The sequence below is a fragment of the Lemur catta genome, chromosome 5 (assembly GCF_020740605.2).
Source record: "Lemur catta isolate mLemCat1 chromosome 5, mLemCat1.pri, whole genome shotgun sequence".
In the NCBI taxonomy this organism is placed as follows: domain Eukaryota; kingdom Metazoa; phylum Chordata; class Mammalia; order Primates; family Lemuridae; genus Lemur; species Lemur catta.
The window spans coordinates 73,566,572-73,583,732 of NC_059132.1; the positions used below are offsets into that span (position 1 = coordinate 73,566,572).

General features: G+C 40.4%; 1 protein-coding gene across 1 annotated transcript in view; it reads right to left on the reverse strand.

The window, feature by feature from the left end:
• Positions 1–296: 296 nt before the first annotated feature.
• The window catches only part of LRBA (LPS responsive beige-like anchor protein), a 613,453-nt gene continuing 596,588 nt past the window's right edge, over positions 297–17,161 (reverse strand). Inside the window, exons 54-57 of the mRNA XM_045552108.1 lie at positions 15,207–15,308; positions 10,994–11,190; positions 5,988–6,139; positions 297–1,411 (exon numbers count right to left, since the gene is read on the reverse strand). Of these exons, the coding sequence (XP_045408064.1) occupies positions 1,321–1,411; positions 5,988–6,139; positions 10,994–11,190; positions 15,207–15,308 (542 nt within the window). The 3' untranslated portion in view covers positions 297–1,320. The remainder of the gene's footprint in view (positions 1,412–5,987; positions 6,140–10,993; positions 11,191–15,206; positions 15,309–17,161) is intronic.

The following is a 17,161-nucleotide window of genomic DNA, read 5'->3' on the forward strand; positions in this document are numbered from 1 at the left end:
ATAAAATGGAGATACCTGGCTGGAGAAAGCCCATTTTCCTGTTTCAGTTAGGAGGGTCTCTCTCTTATTGCTTATTGATCAAAAACTATGACTGAATCAGAGTTTGGCATTTTCTTTGTGAATAACTGTTTTATTAATGTTTAAAATTTAGATTTACAACAATTCAAGTACAAATGCCATTTTATTCAGTCAAACTGAATTGTTTGCTTTTAGAGAGTAACAATGTGGGGGCCGGTAAGAAGGGACAACTTCAGGGAATTTGCAAGAGGAAAGAGAATGTCAGTTTCAACTCAAAGTTCACAACATACAAAGAATTTATTTATGCAATACAGGCCTTTTCTCAAATATTTTTCACAGAATTCCACACAGCACTCTACTAGAAAAGTAGAATAATACAACACCAAAATAACATTGTTTCTTAGTACAAATTGCTAATCAAAAGGACGGTGGAGATAGTTTAATAACAAATAGGTAAAACAGGTGTTGCTTAGTACAGCACCTGGTAGCCTCTGTCCTCAAACTGGGGGGGCGGGTTCCCCAGTGTGGCCCTGGCTCACTGGGCACAGTCACACCTCACGGGTGAGCTTTGGTACTTGCGTTTACTTTAAAGGAAAAACAAAGGTGGTGAGCCCCAGAGCATTCCCATCACTTCAGTTTGTTGTGCTATGAAGATGACAGATCAGGAAAAAATGGTAACTATTTCACACTTGCTATAACTTAGACCCTTTATTTTAACCACACAATAAAATAGCCTCCCCAAACCATACTTTCCTAGGTCTAAAACATGCTTGAAGAATAATATTGATAGAAATAATTGAGATGTTTTAAATTACACTTATCATAATTTAAACATTACTATTTAAATCCCAGAAATTTCAGTGCTGAAGCACAATTGTTTGGAAAAATACAGGACCCAAATTTCTGCATAAACTTCCCCTATCCCAGTATTATAACCCATTTTCCCAATGTTAAAATCATATATTTCTCAAGATTGCAGATAAATGGGAAATGTTTTTTCATAATTGGGTTTACTAGCTCCACTGTATGTTTCCATAATTGGTGAAAATAGACTTCTCATTATGACTAAAAATATAGATTTTTTTTTTAAACTACAGAACCCAGCAGCCAGTTTTCTGCTTTGCTATTCCCCCCGAAAAAGTCAAGCAAAGTCTACAAAAATAGCAATTAACTTTAAAAAATATTTTGCTTCTTTGAGCAAATTTAAGTTCCCTTCAGATGTGATAGCTGTTTCTAAGAGAAGGATGCTCGAGTACTTCTCCTGCCCAGCCTGGGGTCAGGGCCGATGAGCAGCTGTCATCTTCAGTAGCGGGTTTGGTACTCATGATGCCACCGGTTAAAGTCGTTATAAAACAGAACAATGCTCCCTGAAGCCATGCCAGAAATGATGCACCTGGGGGAAGCACAGAGAGGAGAAGGGTTTTACAAACCTGTATTTCCAGATCTGTTACTGAAGAAAGAACTGCCCTCCCCAAATCCACCAGGTAAGTATAGAAGATGGCAGTCAAACCTGCGATTTTAGAACTAAGGTACTTTTTTAATGACTAAAATGTATCCTTGAATAAGCTCAGAGTACTGTGTCTGACACTCCAGAAGGATCCAAGTCACAGTTTGCTTTTTCATTGAAAGGGCAAGTGTAGCCAGTACGTGCAGCTGGGTCACTGAAACCTGAACAGACTTGGTGATTTCTAAGGGGGGCTGTGCTGGCAAGACTCAGGCATGGACATCAGAATCAAAAGAAGGAATCACATTCTCAAAGTAATTGCTGGTGGAGGAAGCAGCACACATTCAGGTGACAGGTATCATCTCTGACAGGTACAGAGATGAAGAATAAGAAGGGTGTTGGCCATAATTTGAGTGGTCTCTCCTCGGTGGAGGAATATTCTGTGTCCATCATGCTCTGGGTAGGGGCCTACACCTCGTAACACAGTGACTTACTGAAATGATCACTAAAGACAGGAGCTGCTGGTGTTGCTTGCTCTGCTGTCCCCGAGAACACGGTGCAGGGGGAGAGATGGAGAGAGCACTTGGATGAACAGGCCCCATTATCTAGACCATTCTCTGGGTAGTCTGGTTAGGACCAACCCTTAGAAGCCATATTCAGTATCCTCTTTAGTACCTCATATCAAGATTAGGAACTAAAATGTGTCACTACAAAGAAATCAACTAAACACAAAAGAAGGTATTAATGAGGAATGAGGGACGAAACTTTAAGCAAGACAGAAAACAAATAGAATGGCAAAAGTCAGTTTCCTTATCAGTAATTACTTTAAATATAAAGAGATTAAACTCCCTAGCCCAAAGTCAGAATGAATTAAAAAAATGATCTAAATATATGCTGTGTGTAAGAGACTCACTTTAGCTCTAAGGAGAGAAACAGATTGAAAATGAAAGGATGGAAAAAGATACTCCACGTAAAAAAGTAAGTAACCAAAAGAGCTGAGGTGGTTATACTAATATTAGACAAAATTGGCTTTAAGTCAAAAACTGTTTCAAAGGAGGATACTGATAAAAGGGTCAACTCACCAAGAAAATATAAAAATTATGTGTACTAAACATCAGACCCCCCCAAGATATTTGCAACAAACATTAATAGAACTGAAGGAAGAATTAGACAATTCTATAATGATAGTTGGAGACTTCAGTTACCCCGCTTTCAATAATGGGTAGAACAACTAGGCAGAATTTTAGGAAAATACTGTAAGCCCGTAGGACCTAACACATACACAGAACACCCAACAACAGTAGGATATACATTTCTCTCAAGTGCACACGGAATAGTCTCCAGGATAAACCATAAGTTAGGCCACAAAACATCTTAATGATTTAGAAAGATTAAAATCATACAAAGTATCTTTTCTGATCATCATAGAAACTAGGAATCATAGGAAAATTCACAACTACGTGGAAATTAAACAATGGGTCAAAAAAAATCGTAAGGGAAATTAGAAAATATCTTGAGACAAATGAAAACACACCATACCAAAACCTACAGGATGCAGCAAATGCGGTGCTAAGAAGAAAATGATAGCTATAACCACAAACATTGAAAAAGAACAGCAGACTAAACCCAAGGCTAGTAGGAGGAAGGAAGTAATAAAGATTAGAGCAGTGATAAATGAAAGACAATACAAAAAGATCAAACCAAAGATTGCTTCTTTGAAAAGATCAAATTTTGCTACAAAATTGCAAACATTTAGCTAGACTCAGATGACTCATATTACAAAAATCAGAAATGAAAGTGGGAACATTACTACTGATTTTGCAGAAATAAAAAAGGATTATAAGAGAATATTAGGAACAATTGTACACCAACCAACTGGATAACCTAAATGAAGTGGACAGATTCTTAGGAACACACAGTATACCAAAACTGAAGAATAGACTTATAACTAGGAAGACAATTGAATCAGTAATCAAAAACCTAATAAAGTCCTGGACTAGATGGCTTCACTGATGAATTCTCCCAACATTTAAAGGAGAATTATCAATCACCAATCTTTCTCAAATGCTTTCAAAAAATACCGAAGAGGAGGGAACACTTCCTAACCTATTCAGTGAGGCCAGCATTACTCTGACAACCAAAGCCAGACAAAGACACTATAAGAAAGAACATTACAGACTAATATCCCTTATGAATACAGATGCAAAATACTAGCAAACTGAATTCACTAGCATCATAAAAGCATTATACACCATGACTAAGTGGGATTCATTCCTGAAATGCAAGGATGATTCAACATGGAAAAATCAATGTACTATATACCACATTAACTGAATGAAACAAAAAAAAACCACATAATCATCTCAGTTGATGCTAAACAGGCATTTGACAAAATTCAACATCCTTTCATTGTAAAAGCACTCAATAAACTAGGAATAGAAGGAAACGACCTCAAATGATAAAGAGCATTTATGAATAACCCAGAGCTAACATAATACTCAATGACAAAAGACAAAATTTTCCCCTATGATCAAGAACAAGGGAAGGATGCCCAATTCCACCATTTTGTACTCAACATAGTACTGAAAGTCCTAGATTGAGCAATTAGGGAAGAAAAAGAAATAAAGGCATCTGAATTGGAAAGAAATAAAACCATCTCTATTCACAGATGACACGATCTTATATGTAGGAAATCCTAAAAATTCCACAAAAAAATTGTTAGAGCTAATAAATGAATTCAGCAATTTTGCAACATACATAATCTACATGCAAAAATCAGCTGCATTTTATACACTAATAACAATCCAAAAGGAAAAAATAAAGCACAACTCCATTTACGATATCATCAAAAAAAATAAAATACTCAGGAATAAATTTAACCAAAGAAGCAGAAGACTTGTATACTGAAAACTATAAAATGTTGCTGAAAGAAACAAAAGATATAAACAAATGAAAACACATCACATGTTTATGGATCGGAAGATTTAACATTGTTAAGATGTCAATACTACCCAAAGCAATAAATGCAGTCCCTATCAAAATACCAATGTTCTTTGCAGAACTAGAAAACCCATCCTAAAATTTATATGGACTCTCAAGGGACCCCAAATAGACAAAATAATGAACAATAAAGTTGGACCCTTACTATTATATATGAAAATCATCTAAAAATCGATCAAAAGCAAACATAAGTTGAACTATAAAGCTATACCACTTTCAGAAGAAAACGTAGGGGAAAAGCTTCATGACCTTGGATTTTGCAATGATTTCTTAGATAAGACACCAAAAGCACTGGTAACAAAAGAAAAAATAAATTTGATTTCATAAAAATTAAAAGCTTTTGTGCATCTAAGGACACTATAAGGAGTGAAAAGACAACATCACCCACTAGTCATTAGGGATGTGTAAATCAAAACCACAATGGGAGACTACTTCATATGCATTATGACAGCTATTATCAAAAAAACCAGAATATAGCAAGAGATGGGGAGGATGTGAAGAAATGAGAGCCCTTGTGCATTGCTGGTGGGAATGTAAAATGATGCAGCCGCTGTGGAAAACCATTTGGGGGTTCCTCAAAAAGTTCAACATAGAATTGCCATATGACCCAGCCATTCCACTCTGGGTATATACTCAATTGTAAACAGCGACTTGAACAGGTATCTGTATGCTGATGTTCATAGCAGCATTATTCACAATAGCCAAAACGTGGAAATAACCCAAGTGTCCATTGAGAGGTGAATGGATAAACAAAACATAGTATATACATACAACAGAATAAAAAGGAATGTGATTCTGATACATGCTACAACGTGGATGAACTCTGAAAACATTATGCTAAGTGAAATAAGCCAGGCACAAAAGGACAAACGTTACATGATTCCACTTACAGGAGGTGTCTAGAAGACGAAAATGCATAGAGACAGAAGGTAGAAAGGAGGTGAGCTGTGGGGAGTCACTGTTGAATAGGCAGAGTTGCTGTTTGGGATGATGAAAAAGTTGTGGAAATCGATGGTGGTAATGGTTGTACAACATTGTGAATGTACTTAATACCACTGAATTGTCAACTAAAAATGGTTTAAATGGCTAATTTTAGGTATATGTTATTACAATAAACACAAATAGGAACTAAAATGAGTGACTATATGCTAAGAGGAAATAAGATGCCAGATAAAGATTATCCTCCCAGAAGTTACCACTTGGGAGGTTTTAGGAAATAAGCCGTATCTTTCAGTGGCGTCCCTGTGGGCAGAGACAAAGGCATTTTATGTTAAATATGTTCATAGCTTTTAAAATTTTATTTACCAAAAAGGGTACTTTTAAAGAAATAATAAAACGCTTTACAGCAATTTAATTGGAGCCTTTTCTACTTAAATCCTGTGTATTCCTGGAGAACTCACACTTTGTCCAAGAGTTGTGGAAACCCACACATTCATTGGCTTTTTACTCATCCGTCAGCCCATTTAAAGAAATTCCCTGTGTAGTGTTTCAGGCTACCATTAGTAGACCATGATTCCAGTATTACCTCTGGTCGTATGATAGGGCCATGGCCCGGATCCCAGCATCGCAGCCTGGGTAGGCAAAGAGCTTCTTGAGGTCTGATACCTGCCAGACCACGACCACGCCGTTGTCTCCTCCTGTGAGCAGGTACTGCCCGTCCCGGCTCAGCTGCATGGCCTGGGGGACACAGCAACATTCAGCAGAGACGGTTCTAGGGGAACTTCAGCACCTACCCTGTGTTAGATTCCTGCTTACACTGGGCCACCTACTGTAGTGCAAGGAGAAGACAGAGAGACCCTGAGAAGTTCTTAGGAAACCATGAGTAGTAGAAGACCTGCCATTTTTTAGACATCAAATGGACGAAGTTAGGTAATGCTTGAGATTTTTTTGGTTTTGCTTTTTAAAATTTTCATTTTTTTAAGGATGAGGTGGCAAACTCTTCCAGTTCTAAAAATGCTGCTGGGATGGTGTGTGTTGTGGACTGGGGCCAGCACTCTTACCGAGGAGCTCCTGGCATCTCTTTGGTTGTCCTGTGGACACGCTAAGCCGATTTTGTGCCAAGGAGTGGCAGACAGCGCCAGCTGACCCCACATCCCCTCTGCCCCAAGGAGGTGGCCAGCAGCTTTGGCACCTTCACTGGGCCTGCTGGACTTGGACAGCAGTTGGGAAAAAGACCTGGGAGAGAGCCACAACTTCCACGGTGATTAAACCCCAGGTTGAGCATTTTAAACCCCACGACTGACAGCGCTCCAGCCTGTCATTTAGTCAGCTCGAGTCTATGGCTCCCTGTCCTTTCGTGCCAGTGCTGAACAGAGGTGCAGACTCAGAATTTGCTCTTTGATCCTGTAAAATGGACGTCCACAAATGAAAGCCTATGCGCCAAATGCAGACCACAACCTGTTTTTGTATGACTTTTTTACTTTTTTTTTTTGTTGTTGAGACAGAGTCTCGCTCTGTCACCCACTGGCGTCATCATAGCTCACTGTAACCTCAAACTCCTGGGTTCAAGCAATCCTCCCACCTCAGCCTTGGAGTGCTGGAACTACAGGCACGCACAACCATGCCCAGCTACTTTTTCTAACTTTTTTTTGTAGAGATGAGGGGGGGGGGGGTCTCGCTCTTGCTCAGGCTGGTCTCGAACTTCTGAACTCAAGCGATCCTCCCACCTCAACTTCAGAGTGCTAGGATTACAGGTGTGAGCCACCATGCTCAGCCTGTTTTTACATTTTTTAACAGTTTAAAAAAGGGAATTTTTCATGACGTGATTATATAATTCCACATTTGAATGTCCATAAATAAGGTTTTATCAGAACACAGCCACACCCATCTGTGTCCAAGTCCAGCAGGCCCAGTGAAGGTGGCTACTTTCACAGAGAGTTGCAACAGAGAATATAGAGCCCTCAAAGCCTAAAATATTTACTTTCTGTCCTTTTACAGAAAAAGTGTGCCTGCTCCTGATGTAAAAAGGTCCCTCCCTATTACCGTTTCCTCTCCTCCTGGCCTTCCCTCCAAGCCTTGTTTTCTGAGCCTACTGAGATACACATTTCCTTTGTTTAGTGAGTGGTGCTGGTAGTTCTAACAGTCACTGCAGATACCTGCAATCTACGTCCACCTGGACACAATGCACATGGGAATACAGATTGTGCTAGCCAGCCGGGAAGAAAAAAAATCTAATTTCTGAAAAATATATTTACACTGTACTGTACTCAGAGTCTTAGCAAGTTACCTTAAGTCTTTACCCTTTGACAAATTTTTTAAAAATCATAAAAAAGTAAGGACTATTTCATAAGCCATTGAATTCACATTCACATACATACCAACTTTTAATAATCTCTTAGATATATTTTTGTGTTCTTGAGAATAAGCTATATGTAAGATATAAAAACTGAAGAACAGTTACATATGAGAAGTATTCTCTGTCTTATTGACTAAACACAGATATTAAGATTTTTTTTTCAAGATGAGTAAAAATCAATATCTTTTTCCCTCATTCACTGCACAAATGACAATCTCTAGGGGGTTTCTAGGAATTGCAGTGAAGACTAGGGCAAACAGTTATTTGCTACACTTATAAAATACAGCTGATGAAAATCCATTAACCTATGGTTGCGGTTCACTTAAATTTTATACTTGAGGCTTTTTACTGCATAAGTGCTATATTAAAGCATAAATTAAAACCATTAATCTTTAATTCTTTGTTCTAGTAAAGAATCTCTAATCCTACTTCCATCTGAAATGAAATTATTAATAAACCTGGATTTTAGGGATTTTAGGGCTATATATGCATCAGCATTCAAAACATTTAATGTACCTCCCAAAGTGAAAAAGTATTTTATTGGCCTCTTACGTAAGAAATCTGTCAAATTCCTCTGGCACTAAGAGTAACATTTACTGAATCTTCCACCCAAAGCAGCGTTCACATGGTTCTTAATTCTCATAGACCTCCTCAGTATCAGGTTGGGTTATAACTAGAGATTTTTCAGAGGGCCCCAGAGACATGTTAATCTTGTCCTATGAAATCCTGAGAGCACTGGACAACACTAGCTGTGCTAGTTTTAAGGAGATACCAGCAGGCCACAGCAGTCTGTTGGGGACGACCACATCCTAAAACATAGCCTCAGGAAAAGAAAATAAATGAGTTCCTATGGGTGAAATGGTGGTTATCCTTTGTTTAGGATAAAATAACTCTGCTGCTCTGTATAGAGTGCCTACTTATTCATTAAGACATCTAGACATTGTCTGTTTGGTGTACTATGATATGCTGTTCACCAAAATGCCACTGAATAATCTGGCATCTAACATAAAAACAGGTGGGAAGGCTTGACTAGTGAACCACTTCCCCAGGCTGCCTGCCTGCAGGGTTCTTGGTATTTCACAGAAACTTAATTTCTGGTCTGAGCTGATGACTAATTTGTTTCCATGGTGTTCTTTCCTTATATAGGCTCAGACCGCAGGATGGAAATGGGGAATTTTGCTCTGTGATGTCTCGTATTCCCCAGCCTGTGGTTTTCTTCCTGGCTTCCCGAGGTAGTTAGCTGTGAAAGTGTCAGTCTCTGGAGCCGTGGGCAGGTAGTGCTCATTTTAGGCAGGCTTGCTGTAATCACACAGTTGCCACTTGCAAGTTAGCATGATAAAGTGCAGGAGTGCTGGGAAAAAGGCAACGGATTGTTTAAGCCTAAAATCCAGTGGGAAATATTACAGAGGGAAAAAACAATGGCTACAGGGCAGAGAGGAGAAGCATGTGTGTGTGAACAGTCTGCAGAAAGCCGTCCTCCTGCTGCCTCAAGGAACTTCCCAGAGCCTCTGGTGCTAACTGAAATGCCACGGAAATTGTTTCAGTCAGCTAGGGATTTCAAATTATTTTACAGATTTATTAGCGTAGCTGACAATATAATCGCAACTCAAAGTGACAGATTATCAGCATTATTATTGTGAAGAAAAGAGGAAAGGAAAATCCTCTGATGTGTACTTGGTTTAAATGAAGTATTATGGGAAGGAAGGGAAAAATAAAAGCAGAATGTGAGTGTGTCTGTGTTCATGCCTTAGTGGAGGAGGCCGGCAGAACGCAATGGGGAGTATGGAGAGGCAGAAGGAGAAAGCCGACTAGTGAATTAAGAAATTAATCCTGGGATACAGAACAGCAAGGGCCTTTGATCTGATCAATGGAACCTATATGTAGGGTTTTTGTTCCTTAATACTTCCTGACCCCAGGTATTTACCTGGGAGAAGGGGATGATCAGGCTAGATCTGGGAAACTGGGAATTTGTGTCATTTAAGCTGCCCAGAGCTTAAATGACAGGTCAGGAATAGCAGTGAGTAAAATGCCCAAAGATAGCCTAAAGCCACACTCACAGGGCAGAGGCCCCTGTGACCCTGCTCCTGCCCCAACGTGTCCTAGATCCCCTCATTGTACACAGGTCACATGCATTCCCAGCCCCCATTCTGGAAAATGATAGGGTCACCCCAGTTTCATTTTACCTTAACCTGCACCAAGGAATTTGCAGGTAAGAAACAAAGGAGGTTTAAAGAGTAGCCTCTCAAAGAACACTCCTTATTCTTTTTCTCAACCTCTAATACTTGTGGAGCCCTGTCCTGAAAATGAAGCAAGACCCCGAAGGTCCAGTAGCATTTCCATTTCTGGTGTACCAAATGGGAAAAAGGTTTGCCTAATTCACATCATAATCTGAAGCCCAGCCCTCTTAACATGTTTTGTCTTGAAGAAGTCAAGTCTGAAATTAGATGCTACTCCTGAATAGTCATAATCCTTGTTGCTCCTACCACAAACCTATTCAATTGTAAAGAGAAGCCGGTTTTAGGCATGATCTAATGCTCTGGTTTAGCTTATTGATACTCAGAAAACAATATCGCGCAGTGAATTTCCTTAGATTAAAAACAAAACAAAACAAAACTGAGCAGTGCCATTGAAAGCCACCCAGGACGGCTTCAGAAGCCTCTAAGAAACCTTTTCTGCTGAAGGTGCGTCCTCAGCTTCCACGAGTGGCCTCATGCACAGCTCACTGGCTGAGTGATGCCATCAGCATGGCTGGGACCTGCTGTGGTCGGAGAGGTGCATGAGCCTCGTTCAGGGTACCTAATGTTTTCTGTCGGCATGGAAAGGGGCCCTCGGCAACTCAAAAATAGGTTTCTGGGCCAGGAGCAGTGACTCATGCTTGTAATCCTAGCACCCTGGGAGGCTGAGACAGAAGGCCAGGAGTTCAAGACCAGCCTGAGCAATATAGCAAGATCCTGTCTCTATATAAAATAGAAAAAGTTAGCCAGGTGTGCTGGCACACGCCTGTAGTCCTAGCTACTCAGGAGGGTAAGGCAGGAGGATTGCTTGAGCCCAGGAATTTGAAGTTGCACTGAGCTATGGTGATACCACTGCACTCTAGCCTGGGTGACAGAGTGAGACTCTGTCTCTAAAAAACAAACAAACACGAACAGAAAAAACCCCACAGGTTTCTTTGGTGAACCCTTTCCCACACTTGAAGGTAAAAATCAAGAAGGTTGAAAGGTCTGCAGGGTACTCACCCTTATGTTATCATTTGTTTCCACGGTGGCCTGGAGTTTTCCATTCACACTGAAGGTACAGAAGAGGCCGTTTTCATAGAATATGACACAATGACCCTCTCTTGAAGCCTGGATGAGTTTTGGTTTCAGGCAGTTTTCAGGACCCTCCAAGGTCCTTAACAGGTCCCCATTCATGGAATGTATGAGGCATGGTCCTTCTGAGAATAGAGGAGAAACAAAAGGCAAAGTTAATTATTCAATGAAAACAGACAAATGCGATCTGAATCTTGAGCACAGTTCAAACAGGATTACTGTACCACATTACAATTGTATCATAGAAAGCCTTAAAAAAACTATATCAACTTACATATAAGTTATTTTCCAAGATCTCCTCTTCATGTTTATCAGATCTCACCTCCACTTGGGAGAGGAGAGAAGCAGAGTCATGCTGCACGTTCAAGTTCTCTTTTCCTCAAGAGACAGTTACTTTATGAAACTCATTATGCTAAGAGGCAGCACAAACTGGAGGACTTCAGAAAGGAACAAGGCAAATTTCAAATCCTACAACAGCTTCAAGGAGGCTAGGACGCGCACAAGCATGGGCTGCTGTCAGGCACACTGTGACCTGTGTCTGACAGGAGCCCTGACGCCCACAGCACTGCGGGCCTGTGCAAGCGGAAACCGGCTGGGGCAGATTCTGAAGGCCAAAGCCTTCTTCCCTCTCACTGCTCACAACTTTACATTGAAAGGGGGTCCCTGGTAACACTCCTGGGTCCCCCCAAAATTCACACAGGAATCATTCTGCCAATTCTTCACAACTGAATTAGTCTGCCTCCCTGCTGCCCCAACAGCAAGCAGAACCATCCACGACTCCCATGTCACCAAGGGAACTGCTGAATAGCCCACACACACCAGAGTTGTTTTTGTTACTGTTGACTACCTGCTACATGTAAAGCAAAGAAGGAAAAGTAACAAAAACTGTTTGGGTGATGGGTAAATTCCAAGAGGTATCTGAGTCAGAGAAGAGGGGTAACTGGGGCATACACTCTGCTACTCTCCTGGCTAAAGTACTTGTGGCCACATGGAATCATAGTTGGCTCTCCACATGACTATCGCAAGTACACCCTTTTGAAAATAAGGCTCTCAGCTTTTCCTTGGCCATTCAGGGAGTTTATAAGTTTTTAGTGCTCTCCATACAGGCAGTCTCTGCATAGCTCCAGCATGCATGAATTTCATTTATCATTCCTAAATAGCACCAGCCCCACAACAACACAGTTCCAATTTCAGTTGTCACAGTAATTGCATAAAGCACACACTTTGTGGGGAGCTTTTCAGTCCACAAATCACTACGTAAATAACAGATGTGCATGATGATCAGTGCCCAATCACATCACTTCTTTCAAAGTATGTCACTAACTGGTCACTGAGCATGTTATTTAGTTCATGCACAGACACCAAACTCTGTGGTTGTATTGCCTCTTTGTCTCCCAGGTATAAAGTCACGTAACATTTTACAAAAATGGATAATCAGGGTCCAGTGTGGTGGCTCACACCTATAATCCCAGCACTTTGGAAGGCTGAAGCAAGAAGAGCACTTGAGGCCAGGAGTTTGAGATCAGCCTAGGCAACATAGCAAGACCCTGTCTCTACAAAAAAAAAATTAAAAAATTAGCTGGGCATGGTGGCACATGCCTGTAGTCCCACCTACTCAGGAGGTTGAGGCAGGAGGATGGCCTGAGCCCAGGAGCTGGAGGGTACAGTGAGCTATGATCATGCCACTGACTGTAGCTGGGTGACAGAGCAAGACCCTGTCTCTAAAAAAAAAATAAATGGATAATCAAAAAAAGGTACTGGCCAACAAAGATGAATCTGCAGTCGAGTCATGAAAAGTCATAAAGCTAAGTGGAATTTGAATTGAGTAAGAATAGAATTATAGAAGAGTTGCCTGTGGGATCCTGACACTGCTGAGACACCAGATATAAGTGAGGGGAACTTATCCCCATAAATTAGGAAAGTAGTTGTAACAAAAGTACTGCTATCCCAGAAGTGTTACTAGCCTCACATTAAAGGAATCCTAGGGAATATTTCATGGCACTGGAAGCACTAAAGATAAAATGTTGAAAGCTGATCCAAACTTAGGAGCATGACAACTCCTTAAGACATAGAAAAGTGTATTTGGTGAGAAGGTGGTCAGCACTGTTCAAACTACTCTTGATAAGTTTTTCGCAAAGAAATAAAATACTTTAACTCTCAATGTTTCTAATGTTTTAAATCACAGTGTATTAAGTCAATGTGACTTTTACTATTTTTTTCATGTCCTTATACGTGTATAACTGAGTAAGAGTTTTAATTTGTTTTTTTTTAGAGGTAAGGCCCCACTTTGTCACCCAGGCTGGAGTGCAGTGGCCTCATCATAGCTCACTGCAGCCTCAAACTCCTGGGCTCAAGCGATCCTCCTGTCTCAGCCTCCTGAGTAGCTGGGACCACAGGTGAGTACCACCGCACCTGGTGATGCTCTGGTCTCAGCCTCCCAAAGTGCTAGGATTACAGTTGTGAGCCACCATGCCTGGCCTCAGAGTTTTTAATGTTCGATGGAAATTTTTAAAGACCATGGAACTACCGCGTGCAGTGGCTCACGCCTGTAGCCCCAGCTACTTGGGAGGCCGAGGTGGGAGGATCACTTGAGCCCAGGAGTTAGAGGTTGCAATGAGCTATGATCATGCCACTGTACTCCAGCCTGGGTGACAGAGCTAGAACCCATCTCTTAAAAAATAAAAAAAGACCACAAAACAATCATAAAATTTCCCATTGACTATTAAGATCACTTTGCCTGGTTTCACCTTACACAGTCACTTACGTAGTCCCACACTACTGTGCAGAGCATGGATGCCCTATAATAGGAGAGGTTCATGTTATGTTTCTCATCTGGAGCACTTACAGTCTAAGAACTCATGCTGGCTCAGGATGTATTAAATTATTGGGTATAAGAAGGAAAAAAAATCCAGTAGTTATATAATTCTTGCTATCATTATTACTATTTCAATGTTTTGGCCAACTAAATTTTTAAACACAATCCTTTAAATATTTAATACACCTTGTTAGCTAGACTAAGTATTATAGTTTAGGACACAGATAAGGTGACTCAAATACTCTATGCTTTCCCACCAGATAAGCCTAAAAGACATGAGACTGTGGTACTTTTTTGTGTGTTCAGACCTCAGCTCAGAGCAGAGACAGAGGATGGACAGACATTACTATTACACTGAAATAAGCAACGATTTGGAAACAGCTCTGTTCCTGCTCAGATCCTTATCTGTTGCAGGGGCTCTTGGAAGGCTCACTTAATACCTTTGGCCTAAATGATGATGTGACCAGCACAAACCTCCAGGCAAACCAGCTTAAGTATTTTTCCACTTCATTCACTGTCAATGCCATCTGGCCTCTGCCTAGTCCTTAGACTTGGAAGTTAACACAGACAAGGCTAGGAGTTTCCATTCATGTGTGAGATTGAACCCAGTGAGAGTTCAGAAGAATACACAAATATATAATGATGTTCCTTGTTCCTGCCTCATGGAAATGAGAAAATTAATGGGCTATGTTTGTAAAAACATCTTTAACTCTTTAGAGTGCTGTGAAATAGAACTTTCTACAATGATGGAAATGTTCTGTATCTGTGCTGTCCAATATGGTAGCCACTAGTGATATGTGAATACTGAGCACCTAAAATGTGGCTAGCACCACCAAGGAACTTAATTTTTAATTTAATTTTAGATAATTTAGGCTGGGTGCGGTGGCTCACGCCTGTAATCCTAGCACTCTGGGAGGCCGAGGCGGGAGGATCGCTCGAGGTCAGGAGTTTGAGACCAGCTCTGATAAAAAATAGAAAGAAATTAACCAGACAACTAAAACTATATAGAAAAAATTAGCCGGGCATAGTGGCGCATGCCTGTAGTCCCAGCTACTCGGGAGGCTGAGGCAGTAGGATTGCCTGAGCCCAGGAGTTTGAGGTTGCTGTGAGCCAGGCTGACGCCATGGCACTCTAGCCCGGGCAACAGAACGAGACTCTGTCTCAAAAAAAAGAAAAAAATTTAGATAATTTAAATAGTCCCATTGGCTGATGGCTACCATACCAGACAGAAGCTTTAAAGAAATGGTACCAAATTCATCTTTGATAATTTGTCACTTAGACGATACCAAGAAATGCATACATGTTATGTAGGTACCACAGGTTTACCTTGAGAACCACTTAACACCAGGCCTAGCTCAGCACATACTGCAGCACATGTAATCTCATAGTCGTGGCCTGTCAAAATGGCCCGGGGAGTAGTAGTCTCACCTTTAGGAAAAAAAAACAGATAAAAAGGACAAATCAATTCAAGTTTATGCAGATTAAATAATAAACAACTTGTTCCTAATTCCCATCATGCCTAAATCTTTAGCTTATAGTTTGGGATTTTGCCCAAAACCCTATTTTAGGACTAGATCCCAACTATATGCTATAGTGTTATTTTGAGGACCATGTGTCACTAGATTTCAAGTAATCTTTATGATTATCAAGCCACAATGGTTGAAAACTAGCGTTAAATATGACAAAATCAGCATTCTAGAATGCCTCAGATACTTTCCAAGTATGAAAATAAGCCCCTTGATTAGATGATGTATGGGTGGATGATCATAAAAGTAGGAGCTTTGACTTAATTAGCATTTCAAAGTAAGGCTCCTCCCCCCACCGAAACCCAACATAATGAAGACAGTCTGACTAGGATTCATGCTATCTCAAAGCAGCCCCTCTCCAAATATCTATTATTTTTACTAAGCTTCTGTATTTTCATGATATATAAATCTCATGTACTGTATTTCTCTATGGTTCATTCAAAGAACAGAGGAAAAACACAAATAAGAAACACCTAAGAAAGAGCAAACCCTTACATGTAATTCTGATAGTGACTGAAAATTAGAGGAGGGTAGAGAAGGGGGGCGGTAGAGAAGGAGTATCCAATTCATGGGAGACATTTCAAAACATTTTCACAAGTACAAGGAACAAGTCATCCTGCATCTCTGTCCCAAACTAAAAAGAAAACTATTGGCTGGCTGACAAGGAATCCACACACTATGAATGGCCCCAGCTTGAAATGTGACTTCATTCATGCCAAGCCATAAGGATAAACTGGATTCCATATTCAGCCTGAAGAATATTATTTTAAGACTAAACTAGTCCTCTTCTTTTATAGTATCTAAGGTCAAAGGCACAAAAAGCCTTTATAAATGGCACTAGAAAACACGATTTTGTTAGTGTTCTTGATTTCTTTAATTTGGATTGATTCTATAGTATGGTTGATAACTGATACTGTACTTTAAAAGGGGCAAATGTGCCTAGAAAGTAGGCTGCTACTACCAGCTATGGAACTTTAGAAAAGAGTAATTTGTCATCCTAACCCTAGACACTTGTCTGTCCTTGAAGAAGTCACCCACTATGAGGAAAGAGGTCTGGCAAGTCAGGGACAACCTATCAGAAACCTACTGTTCTTGGAAAGGCAAATGCTACTGTCAAAAATCTAATCTAGCTTCTGTAGATCAGTGGGTTCTCTGAAATTTCATGCAAAATGTATTATGTACATGCCTGTTTTTCTGGGTGATGGGGAAGGAAATAGGTTTACTGAATGCCCAGAGATCCATGATCAAAAAAAGGTAAGAGGTCTCCAGTCTGAAAACAGGAGTCTAGTCTCTCCTGCTTGAAAACTCCAGTTTGAAAACAGGAGTATAGTCTGGGCTTTTAGCCTCACTTCACCTGGAGCCAGCAGTTACTTCAGGCCTAGCGTTACACATAATAGCTGCAGTGCATGTACTGGGTACATACCTATAGGTGTGTTCCCTCAGTGTCCTTCGTGGCTTTGGTGACTATAGGTACTCCTGAGTACCTCTGTCCCACACTGACTGTGCTACCTCATACCACACAGCCAGATGCGGGAACTGGCTACACACTTAGTGATAAAGGGAGACCCCCAATGACACAGTAAAAGGCCAGGGAGTAAGTTGAACGAGGAGCTTAGTTTCATCTGATTCCAAGTTTAAAAATTTCTTTGGGGAGGGAAATCCACTTTAATTAGAAAGTTTACTTAATATTTCCCAAACCAGAAAAAATTTATCACTTTTTTTTTTTTTTTCCTTAAAAGTCCGCAAACTTGGGAA